At 36.7% G+C, this 13488-nt stretch overlaps 1 protein-coding gene across 1 annotated transcript in view; it reads right to left on the reverse strand.

The window, feature by feature from the left end:
• LOC144973429 (uncharacterized) overlaps positions 1 to 11541 on the reverse strand; it is a 100867-nt gene extending 89326 nt beyond the window's left edge. The window contains exons 1-2 of the mRNA XM_078915878.1: positions 11415 to 11541; positions 7282 to 7793 (exon numbers count right to left, since the gene is read on the reverse strand). Of these exons, the coding sequence (XP_078772004.1) occupies positions 7282 to 7344 (63 nt within the window). The 5' untranslated portion in view covers positions 7345 to 7793; positions 11415 to 11541. The remainder of the gene's footprint in view (positions 1 to 7281; positions 7794 to 11414) is intronic.
• Between the last annotated feature and the right edge of the window lie 1947 nt (positions 11542 to 13488).

Below are 13488 nucleotides of genomic sequence, written 5' to 3' on the forward strand. Positions count from 1 at the left end.
ACCCCATGTAAACAACTTTGAGCACAGCTAGTAGATATTGCTCTACATAAAAGCTCAAGTAAAAAAAAAAAAAAGAAGTTAAAAGTTGTTAGTGTCCGATCCAAATGATAGCTAGCAAATAATTACTATTGTCCGTTTCACTCTATAGAAACCGGAATAAACTCTGACTCCGTCGGCCTGGTGACTCTGAAGGACTAATTGTTCACATTGACTAAACACTATGTTTTAAAATTTTTGTCTAGAAAACTTTCATTTCCTAAAAGATAGATACGACCCACCCATGTGGCCACATTCATAACATTCCAAGCGGCTGAATAAGTCAGCCTCACAGTTTGAGGACATTTATCACAATACGTGCGGCTATGTGGTCTAGTGGTATGACATTCGGTTTCGGATCGGAAGGTCCTGAGTTCGAGCCTCGCGCTCGGCGCATAGTTGAGTCCTTGGAAAAGGCTCTTTACTCACATTCTCTCACCGTACTCAGGTGTAAAATGAGTACCTGGCCGTTAACAGCGTTGTCTTTGTCCGAAAAAAAATTGTAATATCGCCTAACAGGCTTCATGTCCCGTCCTACATGTTAAATGTTGCTGTTGACCAGGGACCCCTTGTAAATCGCTTTGAGCACATTTAGTGGATATTGCGCTATATAAAGCTCAATTAAATTAAAAATTACTTTGACACAGTAATATGAAGAATTACATTGCCACACTAATTGACGACAGCCCGAATATCATAATATAATTTCGAAAATTTGAGCCTTGAGATTCCTTGTAAAGCGATTTCAGCACATTTGATGGAAATCGTGCTTTATAAAAAAACATAATATGTTTTTGATGGTTTATAACTTTAAAATGTGGTTCGTCATTATTCGACAGTATTGTCACTTGATTGGCACCCAAATATTTGCAGGAACTAATTAAAAGATATGAACCGACTCGAAATTTAAGATCATCTCAGTCCCAACATGCAAAGGTTACCACTTCAAAATTCACTTTTGGTAGAAAAAAAAAAAGCCTTTTCATCCATTGCTCTACGCCTATGGACAACACTCAGTCCTCGGACAAAGTCCTGTGAAAATGTAACATCATTCAGGAAATGTCTGAAGACTCAGTTGTTCGTAAGGCTTATTTTTTTAATGAAATAGATGTTGCTTAGATTTTGTTTCTGTATTTATGCTTTATAATTTTATTACTATTATGTAAAAAATTATGCCTTTTCCGCCACGACATCATAAGATATCGTCGCTTAGGCATTCCACGAAGGAATATAGATAATTCATCAAACAAGATGTCTGAAATCAACAGGAATCACCCATGTTGTCCAAGTGAGCAAATTGGGGGTTAATAATCTTGCTCAAGGAAAAAAACAAAAACGAAAGTGTCTGAAGCGGGGCTCGAACCCGGGTCCTTCCGGGTCACAGTGCAATGCCTTAACCACTCGGCCACTTCCCCCCCCCCCCCACTATTATGTAAAGCTTTAAAAAAATTTTTAGGCGCAATATAAATTCATTATTTATTATTATCCCTCACGTGTTACAAGTGGATGACTGACTACTTCAAATTGATTAGAATGTGACTTGTTTTGGCTACGATACAACGTTTATTTTGGTCCGGTTGATCGAGGGAGATCATATTATGTCCACCGTTTTGATTTTACGAAAACGTTTGTCTTGTCTTGTCTTGTCAGTTTAACTCACTCAACCCTAACACCGACTATATCGGTTGTTTACCCGGGTTACTTTTACCCCATGCCTATATATTACATTTTTCTGAGACACATTATAGGCGTAGTATCAAAGTTAATGTTTTTATTTATTGCATGTTAATGGTAGTTGATTAAAACTATCTATGTACATGCTCATTTTAATACATTTTTTCCAGTTTTAAAAAGTAGCAAAAATCTCTAGGATTGAGTGAGTTAACAAGATAACTTCCGTACTCTGGAAAGACACATATTTAAAAATTTGGCCAGAAAACTCGTCCTTGAATCGTTTTATTTTAATGTTTATTTCTTCTCCGACGAATTTGAAACAAGATAATAGTGATCGTCTCCTGTGTTGTGTATCGTGGGTAAAATACTTTCGGGGTAAAATGATATCCAGAAAGACTGAGTACTTTTGTACACAAAGGACGACAGAAAATCCTGGAAGATCACATGTCATAGGCTAATGGCTACCGTTGTCATGGATTTGTATAATATAACAATAATAATAATAATAATAATAATAATAATAATAATAATAATAATAATAATAATAATAATAATAATAATAATAATAATAATAATAATGATGATGATGATGACAATAAAAATAATAAAAATAACAACAACAACAATAATAATAAGAATAATAAGAATAATAAGAATTAGTGCCGCGCTGAAGACCGGTCTAGACCGCGGTCCGACGGTCTTTTAGCTGTGAACCGAAGACCGTCCCAGAGGGGAAGACCGGCGGCGGTCCTCACTTCTTATCACCTTTCAACTAGTGCGGGGCGGTCCTTGCAAGGACCACGGTCCTACGGTCTCGCGCCATAGCCTACTACTTCCCCAGCGATTCGTTGCTTCGGTTGCCTATCTTCCACCAATCACCACCCATCCCACTTAATTAATCGCACCCACCCCCCTTTGCCATACACTAAACGACACAGACGACCATACAGGCAGACGACCACCAACCTCCACTCCGCAAACCGCCCTTTCGTGTGTGAGATGGGGGGAACAGGAGGCGCACGCCTTGGACGATTCCATTATACGGGGTAAATTTCAAAATTTACTACACCATAATGATCGCAATGACAATGATCTATGGTGAAGGCATGACCCCTCTTCTCTAATGGGTTATTGTTTGAAATGTATGTGACTACAAAAGATGTGTGTGTTTGTGTGTGTGTGTGTGTGTGTGTGTGTGTGTGTGTGTGTCGAACCTAGCAAGTAGCAAATCCGATTTTTTGTTTTCTTTTGTCCATCTCTTGTCACCACTCCTTTCTATCGCAGTGTTGTCATTTAAAATAATACAATAATATTAAAATTTCGTTTGGTGTTTTTACTAATCAAATAATATGAGTTTCATTAGTTTCTTCCTTCCAAAAAACCCAGTTATAACGTCTGAATTTTAAAAAAGTCCAATAGAATATTTGGGGACCCCGATAGCTCAGTTGATAGAGCACTCTCTTTATACGCAAAGGGCCAGAGATCGATCCGGGTGCAGTCGATTTTTTTCTGAATCCCTGTCTACTCAGCAATGAATGGGTAGCTGAGTTTGTTAGATCTGGCGAAAAGTCACCATCGACCCCTCTTATCACCTCATCCACCCCCTCTTATTATAACTTCACGTCTCTCTCTTACTCTTCAATGCTCGCTGCCCTCTAATGTGTGTGTGGGGGGGGGGGGAGGGGGGGGGGTAGGAGTTGCGTGTGTGTATCAACGCCACGAACAACTCGATCAACGCCTTGGGCGATGCCATTATCTCCGTTAATGGGGATAAATTTCAAATTTTATTAAATTATCGAAGTAACAATGAAGTACGGTGAGCAAATAAAGAAGGCATCACCCCTCTTCTCTAATTAGGTTACAATTTGAAATGAGTGTGACTACTCCGTGTGTTTTACTCCTGTAGGCCACGGTTTTCATCGTGTAGCGGTCTTTAACGGTTCAAGAATGAACGATCCCACGCTCTAAAAGGTCAAACCGGTTCGAATTTCCAACAGTCTCTCAGGAATGTTCAATGTCGAAAAGGACCGGTCCTAGGACCGGTCCTTGCGGTCTTCATTTCCCAAGGACCATAGGACCGTGGTCCTTAAGCTTGCCAAGGACCGCCCCGCACTAATAAGAATAATAAATAATAATGATAATAATAATAATAATAATAATAATAATAATAATAATAATAATAATAATAATAATAATAATAATAATAATAAGAATAATAATAATAATAATGATGATGATGACAATAATAATAATAAAAATAACAACAATAATAATAATAATAATAATAATAATAATAATATAATAATAATAATAATAATAATAATAATAATAAGAAGAAGAAGAAGAAGAAGAATAGATAATAATGATAATAATAATAATAATAATAATAATAATAATAATAATAATAATAATAATAATAATAATAATAATAATAATAATATAGCACTTGTATAGCGCATAACCATGACTAAGTCATGCTCTACGCGCTTCACAGTTACAAGAATGACAATCTAAAATATCACTAACAGACATACTTTCAGTTAGTTTAAAAAAATTTATACCAAATAAATCCGAAGCAATTTTTTTAAACGTGAAAAGCATCTTCACGTTGGTGTCCAAGACAAGGCGCATAGTTGAGTCCTTGGAAAAGGTTCTTTACTCACATTCTATCACCGTACTCATGTGTAAAATGAGTACCTGGCTGTTAACAGCGTTGTCTCTGTCCGAAAAAAAATTGTAATATCGCCTTACGGGCGTCATGTCTCGTTCTACATGTTAACTGTTGCTGTTGGCCAGGGATCCCTTGTAAAGCGCTTTGAGCACGTTTCGAGGATATTGCTCGATATAAAAGCTAATTAAAAAAAACAAACATCTAACCCTATCATTTATTTTCGTGCAAGTGCTGTGAAAACCTTTTTAATAAAATATAAATGTGTTTTGTCCGTTTTCGTCGTGGTGTCTCCGTGTTGGCCCGAAGCCATCGTAAACTTGTAGCCTGGCACTCACCAAAAAATGACGTCAAAAGATAAGTCTTTGGCCACAGAAGAAAACAAATTGTGAGTTGTATTCAATAGTGCAACCAATGGAATCAGTTGTTTCCTTGAGCTCTACTAACGAGAACTCCCTAGGCGGTGCACAAACCTAAAACATGACGTCAAAAGATAAGTCCTAGCGGGTTCTAGTGTCAAGCTATATAAGTTACGATGGCGACTGTTGGCCGCGGAATTCGTTGGAGGCCGTTTCATGTAATCTATAAATCTCCCACTCTATCCTGGGACTTAAACCGATGGTCATAGATGTGCTAGGATAGCCACTATCATTTTTGAGTGGGAGGGATTAAGACAATTCCACATGTGTCCATATTCGCACATGCGCAGACATGTACATGTATTATCCTTAATTTAGGTCAAGGCAAATCCACAATAGGTATAGATAAAATGAAGTTGACGTCACTCGGGTCTTTGTTATTGTTTTTTGCCAACCGCGTTTATGAGTAATTCTCACAAAACTGTATTAACCAGACTATAAACGTTCAAGGTACACATAGTTTTGTGTGTTGGTCCGTTATACTTCCGCATGACAATGTTGTGAGATTCTTAGCCAAGCGCATACTACCTATACGTGGATAGAACTATTATGAACCCCCCCCCCCCCCCTCCCCAATATTCCCATCCAAAAGCGAGTGTCATACCACATGACCACATAGCCGCATAGGCAGCTAGTCTGTCGCAAAGTACTTTCCGCCAGATCTAACAGACCCAGCTACTCAATAACGGCTGGATGGAAAGGGGGACAGAAAAAAAAAATTCGACTTCATCCAGGATCCATCTCTGTCCCTTTTACGTGAAGCGAGTGTTCCACTAACTGAGCTATCGGAATCCCTTTCACGCTATAGAAACCGGGGAAAACTCGGGCTCCATGAGCAGAATGGCTCTGAGGAGGTAATTTAAATCATAACATTTATATATAGAGCAAGCACGCTCTTGTGGACTACTTTCTATCTATCTATCTATCTATCTATCTATCTATCTATCTATCTATCTATCTATCTATCTATCTATCTATCTATCTATCTATCTATCTATCTATCTATCTATCTATTCTATCTATCTATCTATCTATCTATTCTATCTATCTATCTATCTATCATATCTAATCTATCATCTATCTCTATCTATCTATTATCTATATCTATATCTATCTATATCTATATATCTATTATTATATCTATTATATTATTATCTAATATATATCTGTCTATCTATCAACTATATATATAGATAGAAATATATATTATAATATATAATTAGTAGAGAGAGAGAGAGAGGGGGGGGGGTGAGATTGATGATTGATGGAGAATGAGGGAGTAATGAGTGAGACGAGATAAAGAAAAGAGAGAAAGAGAGCTGTGAGAAGAGAGGAGGAGAAGAAAGAAAGAAAGGAGGAGGAGAGTGAGAGAGAAGAAAGAGAAAGAAAGAAAGAGAGAGAGAGAGGAGAGAGAGAGAGAGAAGAGAGGGGGGGGGGGGAGAGAAAGAAGAAAGAGAGAGGAGAGAGGGAGAGAGAGGGAGAGAGAAAGAGAGAGAGAGGGAGAGGGAGAGAGAGGGAGAGAGAGAGAGATAGAGAGAGAGAGGGAGAGAGAGAGAGAGAGAGAGACCATTGGATAAAAACCGTTATACCACTTTCGGTGATCATATCAATTATGATATTTCGTGAAGACTATATGAAAAGTAAACAAGCAAAATTGCCAATAATACTGAAGGTTATTCATATGGGAAAAAAAAACAAAACCAAAACTAACAACAACAAAAAAAAAAAAAAACCGAAACAAACAAGCAAAAACAAACAACAACAATAAGCTGACTTTACATAATAATTATTTTCTTTACATTATCATGTTCAATATTTATTTAGAACAATAAGACATGGCATTGAGTGAAACAGGTAAAGCGTTCAGTCTGTCACCAAAATAGAAGGATTGAAGAAGAGGAGGAGGGAGAGGGGGGGGGGGGAGAGGAAATGAGGGGAAAGTGGGGGAGGGAAGGAGTTGGAAAGGGGTAGAAGGAGGAGGAGGAGGAGGAGGAGGAGGAGGAGGAGGAGGAGGGGCAGGAGGAGGAGGAGGAGGAGAAGAAGAAGAAGAAGAAGAAGAAGAAGAAGAAGAAGAAGAAGAAGAAGAAGAAGAAGAGAAGAAGAAGAAGAAGAAGAAGAAGAAGAAGAAGAAGAAGAAGAAGAAGAAGAAGAAGAAGAAGAAGAAGAAGAAGAAGAAGAAGAAGAAGAAGAGAAGAAGAAGAAGAAGAAGAAGAAGAAGAAGAAGAAGAGAGAAGAAGAAGAAGAAGAAGAAGAAGAAGAGAAGAAGAAGAAGAAGAGAGGAAGAAGGAGAGAAGAGAGGGAAGAGGAGAAGAAGAGGAAGAAGAAGGGAAGGGGGAGGGGGGGTGAGGGGAGGGAAGAAGGAGACGGGGGGGGGGGGGGGGGTTAGATCGGGGCTTAAGATTCCAAACGGCAGCTCAGAGAGCTTCAATCTGTTATGGAATTCCACATAACTTATTTTAATTTTAGAATTAAAACGAAACTTACTTTTTCATTGTTGTTTTTCGGAATCAGGAGCTTACTCTCCGCGTCTCCCTTGGACTGACACATCTTCTCTGGTTCCAGGTTTTAGTGTGGGTTACATTTTAAATCCAACGGGAAAAGAACATTAACATTTAAATCGAACAGTTACTGCAATCCATATCACACTGACTGTCACACAAACCCCCAATTTATAATAATAATAGTTGAAGTGTCACAATGGTGCAGTAGTACTTGACACTCTGTTGTCTGCTGATAATGGGAAGTTTTACGAATAATGGTTCTAGCACCACTCCTGTATGTACTGAGATGGTGGTTGAAAACTACATAACATCTTGTCTTATATCATTTTCTTATAATGTAAGATCTTTATAAGCACAAAGTAAACATAATGTTATATACCTTGAACGTTTAAATGTCAAAGCACAGCAGTCGAAATAAGACGTGTTAGATTGTTTGTTTGTTTGGGTTTTTAAAAAATTGTTAATGTCTTTGAATTTTCAGTTACAAAAACATCCCTATAGTATTTGATGTTAGAATAAAGACAGAGTGATTTTATAGGATTCTTTCGTGGTTTTGGATTTGTTAAATGAGTTATTTCTAGGGCGCAACTTAACACCACGAGCTTACGAATGAATGCCAATGGTCAATGCGAGGTAAAAATAACGAATTTAATAAATCTATATCTAGTTCTGAAAGAATACATTTCTTCTCCTCCTGAAAGTTAGGTTATTAGATATTTTGTAACCAAAATGTTGTAAAAATCTTTATTTTGCAATCAATTCAAGTTATCAATAGTGATATATCACTTTAAATTCCCTAGAATCCCTGGATTTGTTTTCATATGCCCAAAAGATTATATTAGATGGCTAATCAGGCTCTATTAAAGTTGAAAACTATTAAATATCCATTCATATTTTTTTTATTCAGCACATTCAAAACACTATACAACTATCATGTGTTTGTTTGTTTTTTTTTTTTTTTTTACAAAGACATGGTAGAATTTTCCAGGATAAGGAACGCAAAACGTAATTTTATTTTTACAATCACTTTGTGTCAACACAGAACACATTGCTGACTATATTTTGATAGGTTAAATCGTACGAATTTAAATGAATAGTTAAAATAAATTAAAGTCCCTTTAGTCATCCCCAAGGACAAATTCGTCTTTAGGGTTTATTCTGAGGAAATACTGTAATAACACAGGCGGCAGCCGCAGTATAGCGCCGCAAAAGACCTGGCACATTAAAATGAATAATTTACTGTCACATTTCCTTGACCCTCTCCTTATCAGCCATTTTCAGGATTTTCCCCAAAACTTCACACCCAACTAACACAAAAATAGATTTTTTATCACTCAGACATAATAGCAGTAAGTTCTTGCCATATATAACTTCTTTAGCAAGACACACTCTACAACAAAATGTTCATTTTGTTTAAATGTTATGATGTACAAAAGAAATTTGAATAAGAAAAATGTTGGTTGTATCGTAACGAATGTGACGATTTTCCTATAGTTGGTAAGGAGAGGGTTAAACAGCCCCTTAAACCACAGTCAACAAACAACTTTCAAAGTACCTACAATGGGCCTTTAAATAAGAAACACACACGTGTTGAAAGCAGGAAACATCGACCGACTTTCGAAACACACACGGTACATACCATTGAAGAACTCAATTGAAAATAAAACTGCTTTTCGTGCAAAAAAAAACAACAAAAAAACAAAACAAAAACAAACCCAAAACAAACTGGCAAGACGTTCTTACCAGTGTTAAAGAGTGATGAATGGGACATGATGATAATGACAAATTTCTACACTGTTGATTTCCAACCTTATTTATATAAACCGAGATACCAAAAAAAAAAAAATCAAAAAAAAAAAAATCGAACAATTGTTAGCACTGGAAGCTCCAGATATTATAGGCTTGTAGGAGAGAACACACACACATACACACACACACGCACACACACAAAAGCACCTAAAATAACCCCAACAAACTATAACTCCCCCTCCCCTCCAACCCCAAAGAAAAACAAACAAACAAATAAATTCTTTTTTAATTGAGCTTTTATATAGAGCAATATCCACTAAACGTGCTCAAAGCGCTTTACAATGGGTCCCTGGCCAACAGCAACACTTAACGTGTACGTCGGGACATGAGGCCTGTTAGGCGATATTACAATTTTTTCGGACAGAGGCAACGCTGTTAACGGCCAGGTACTCATTTTACACCTGAGCACGGTGAGAGAATGTGAGTAAGGAGCCTTTTCCAAGGACTCAACTTTGCGCTGAGAGAGGCTTGAACCCAGGACCTTCCGATCCTAAAGCGTGTGTCTTACCACAAGACCACATAGCCACACAAATACCCCCCCCCCCTTCCCGAACCCCCCCCCCCCCCCCAAAAAAAAAAAAAAAAAAAAAAACAAAAACAAAACAAACAAAAACAACAAAACTTTGACCCATCGTCATATCCTTGGGTAAAGTTATTCAAATTTGAATAGGTAAATATCTGGCTATGGGCCAGGAAGGTACTGTAAGAGTACCTTAATGAAAAGAATGCCCAACTTGCAACTTGTACAGTGTAAAATGGAAATTTTATTTCACATGACATGCTAGGGGAAATAAATGAAATAGTGTGAAGCGCATTGACCATGGTGAATCTGGACCCAAGAACACTCAATATCAATGTCGTAGGGTTATTTGGGTTGGAATATTCATGTTGATTGCAACGGTTTTCAACTTAACATTCAAAACACTCCTTGATAATCATGATGATGCTGATGATGATGATCACGATATTATTTATTTATCATCATCATTATCATTATTATTATTATTATTATTATTATTATTATTATTATTATTATTATTATTTATTATTATTATTATTAATATTATTATTATTATTATTATTATTATTATTATTATTATTATATATTATTATTATTATTATCATTATGATGATGATGATGATGATGATGATGATGATGATGATGATGATTATTATTATTATTATTATTATTATTGTTATTATTACTATTATTATCACTATCATTATCACAATAAAAAATACACGTGAAGACAAATATTAAATGAATTGTTTCCCATTAACGAAAATGGCTTCATCATCACTCTTAATAGTCCTCAATGAATACGTTTGATATAACAAGAAAAGTTGAGAATAAAAATAAAACATCCAACTGCAGCCACCTTTTATAATAATATATTTTATTATAAAACAAGCAAAAAACCCGTCTCTTAAGTGCACAAGTATTATTTTGAACATCCGCCTGTCACATCCAGGAAGTGTTTATAATGATTCCACGAAGCAAGAGAGGCTTTGCCGCTATTAAATGAACTTGGCAATGAAACGAATCTGTTTACTAATGGCCGCCTCACACTCGCTGGTAGACCCATCTGGTTGATATGTGAACCAACCCGTCACTTTAACTGGAAATGAAGATTACATAATATGGTACCGAGTTCGATCACCCGCCGCTGCGCTGTGTGGCCTTGAGCAAGTCACCTCGACCTAGCTCAATTTGCGGTGCTGCACTGCGGCTGACGCCTGGGTTATTCCAGTCTTCCCTTGGAATAGACCCTAGAGGCAAATTTCCCCTATGGGATGAATAAAGGGAATTTTATTTATTTTATTTTTATTTATTTATGGCGGAATACGTGGGTGAAGATGATCTATTATTAACGTGTACATATTTGCAGGTCTGACAAGCCCAATTTGCTATAGGCTAATTGCTGTGATGGAAGTACTCTCAAACCAACGCAAAATATTTTCCATTACAATAGTATTAAAACAAGTCCATAATTGTGTTCGATTATCGGCCCTGCAAATATGTGCACCTCGTCTATTATCTACTACACACACACAACAAATAAGATTTTTTAAAAATAAATAATATCGTGAATTAGCATTATCTACATTGAGCAATTTTAATTTGAACATTCTGATTTTTAAAATATTGGCTTTTTTTTCTTTTTTAAATGATCGGAGTGATATTTGTGACATCAATGGGTTAGAAGTTTACTTTTTGGTTTAGAAAAAAGATCAAAAGGAAACAAAAACAAAGACAAAACATATCAAAACCAAACAAAAACAAAAACAAAACGAAGCAAAACATACCGTTAAATTTAAATCCTTTTCATATTATGAATAACAACAATGGTAAATAACTTGGCAATGACAAATCACTCGATGGAAGTAAATACAAACATACGCGTCTTTGTGCCAGTGTCGGCTGTGTCACTGTGCTTTACAAACTACACACCTATCTACGGTCTGCTATTAATGTAAACAGAGAATCAGAAGACCATGCGAACACGACAAACACACAACAAAACACGAAACTAACTAGAATAGAATATTTACAAATCATGTCGGGATGTGACATAATGTGACAGTGGAAGCAACTCTCTTGGACTGGAGATGCCCCATCGATAATCACGTAATCACGGACTTCGTTGATTCAATCTTGGCCATTGGCTTCTTCTAAGACAACAAACATGGCTGTCCGTTCAATGAACGTGACGATCATCTCAAAATTTATGATTCAAGTGTTGAATAAAATTTGAACTCAATTTCCATTGAATACATTTTTGTTTTTAAGGGTTTGACGGCGCTTGCAACACATTTAGGTCATATCAGCGCCAGTAAAAAGAAAGCAAATTGGATAGTAAAAGCAATCTAGATGTACAATTGAAAGGACTTGAGGAAAAAGTAAGACAAAGGGGAATGGTACAAATAGGGAAAAGATGTAGATTCCAAGAGCACACTATCAAAGTACTTAGTTTGAGATCACCCAAATGTCTCACCCAGACACCAGCACAAGACCCCCCTAGAGGAATACACTCAAATGTTTACAAATCACATGCTTAAATTTTTATTTTTTTTTTTTAATAAAAAAAAAAGTACAGAACAGAGAGATGATTTACAAGGGGGAAAAAATATCATCTCCCAAAACTATACATTTGACTGTTTCCCTCCCAGTCTTGGTATCCGGCAAGGGCCAGGACAAAACAAAGTAATCTCATTCCAAGACAAAGACAGAAAGCATGTTGGAATGAGATAGGGAGATAAAAGACACAGTAAGTGCCTCCTTATCCACTATAGGCATAGGAGGACGGGAACCCCACCCAGGAATAAATTTTCAACTTCGTGAGAGAACTCCACGGAGCTTTTTATTTGGGCACGGAGAGAAACTTTCTGCATTTAATATCTTATATAGATATCGCTCATTTATTTAGAATTCAGTGGAGGAAATAGTTAAAATAAATTGTGCGAAAAGGAGTGTATTTAAAATAACGAGAGGAACCACTACCTTGTATCAATTCAATGCCAGTACTACCACCTCATTGTCAAACTCGCTTCCCGAAAAGGAAACACACAGCCCACGTGCTAAAAAATCTGGCGTCTGTTTTCGGTATGATTTGAGGACACAAATTTGATTTTTCGATAAAATCATCATGATGTCTAAATAATCACACGATACATATAAATCATCTTCATATCAGTTGTAAATACCATGCAAACTTTGGTGAGGATTGGTTCAGTGGTTTCAGAGCCTTAATGTTACAAAAAAAAAAACACAAAAAAAACAAACAAAACAACAACAAAAAATAAAATTTGCCAAAATATAATTAGATGACCACAGGCAAACTCCAATACATGCCTGTGAAGCGGTAAATACTCACAAAATGGAAGACTGAACAGCTGCTTGACGTGTTTATAAAGGTAACTATCGACTATTTAAACCCTAATTTCAGTTTACAATATAAAAATTATAAACGGTTTTGCTCATTCCATGGCTTAAGTTATGAAAAAAAAAACCCCGATAGATGTAATAATATCTGGCAAGGCATGGCACCAATCACTCTTTTTTTTTTTTACAAAAATTGGGTACGCGATGGTCGTGTAGTTATTAGGCTTTTAACGAAATCGGGTCGAACGAGACGCCGAACGCCGAACCCGAACGGATATAGCCTTCTCACGTGACCATGAACGAGATCTGGATAGTGAAGACTCTCAAGCGGTATGCAGCATCGGATCTAAGGTCACGTGATAGAGGATAGCTTGTGTTGCTGTTGGCTTGTGTTAGGGGAGGGGCAAGGTCAGTGTCATTCAATAGTATATAATTGTGCACGTGGCGCTCTATACAGAGAGAAAATTATAAATTGATTACGGGCGAAGGTGGGGGGGG

This window comes from Berghia stephanieae, chromosome 5 (genome assembly GCF_034508935.2).
Source record: "Berghia stephanieae isolate SIO BIC M18660-M18661 chromosome 5, UCSD_Bste_1.3, whole genome shotgun sequence".
Lineage (NCBI taxonomy): Eukaryota > Metazoa > Mollusca > Gastropoda > Nudibranchia > Aeolidiidae > Berghia > Berghia stephanieae.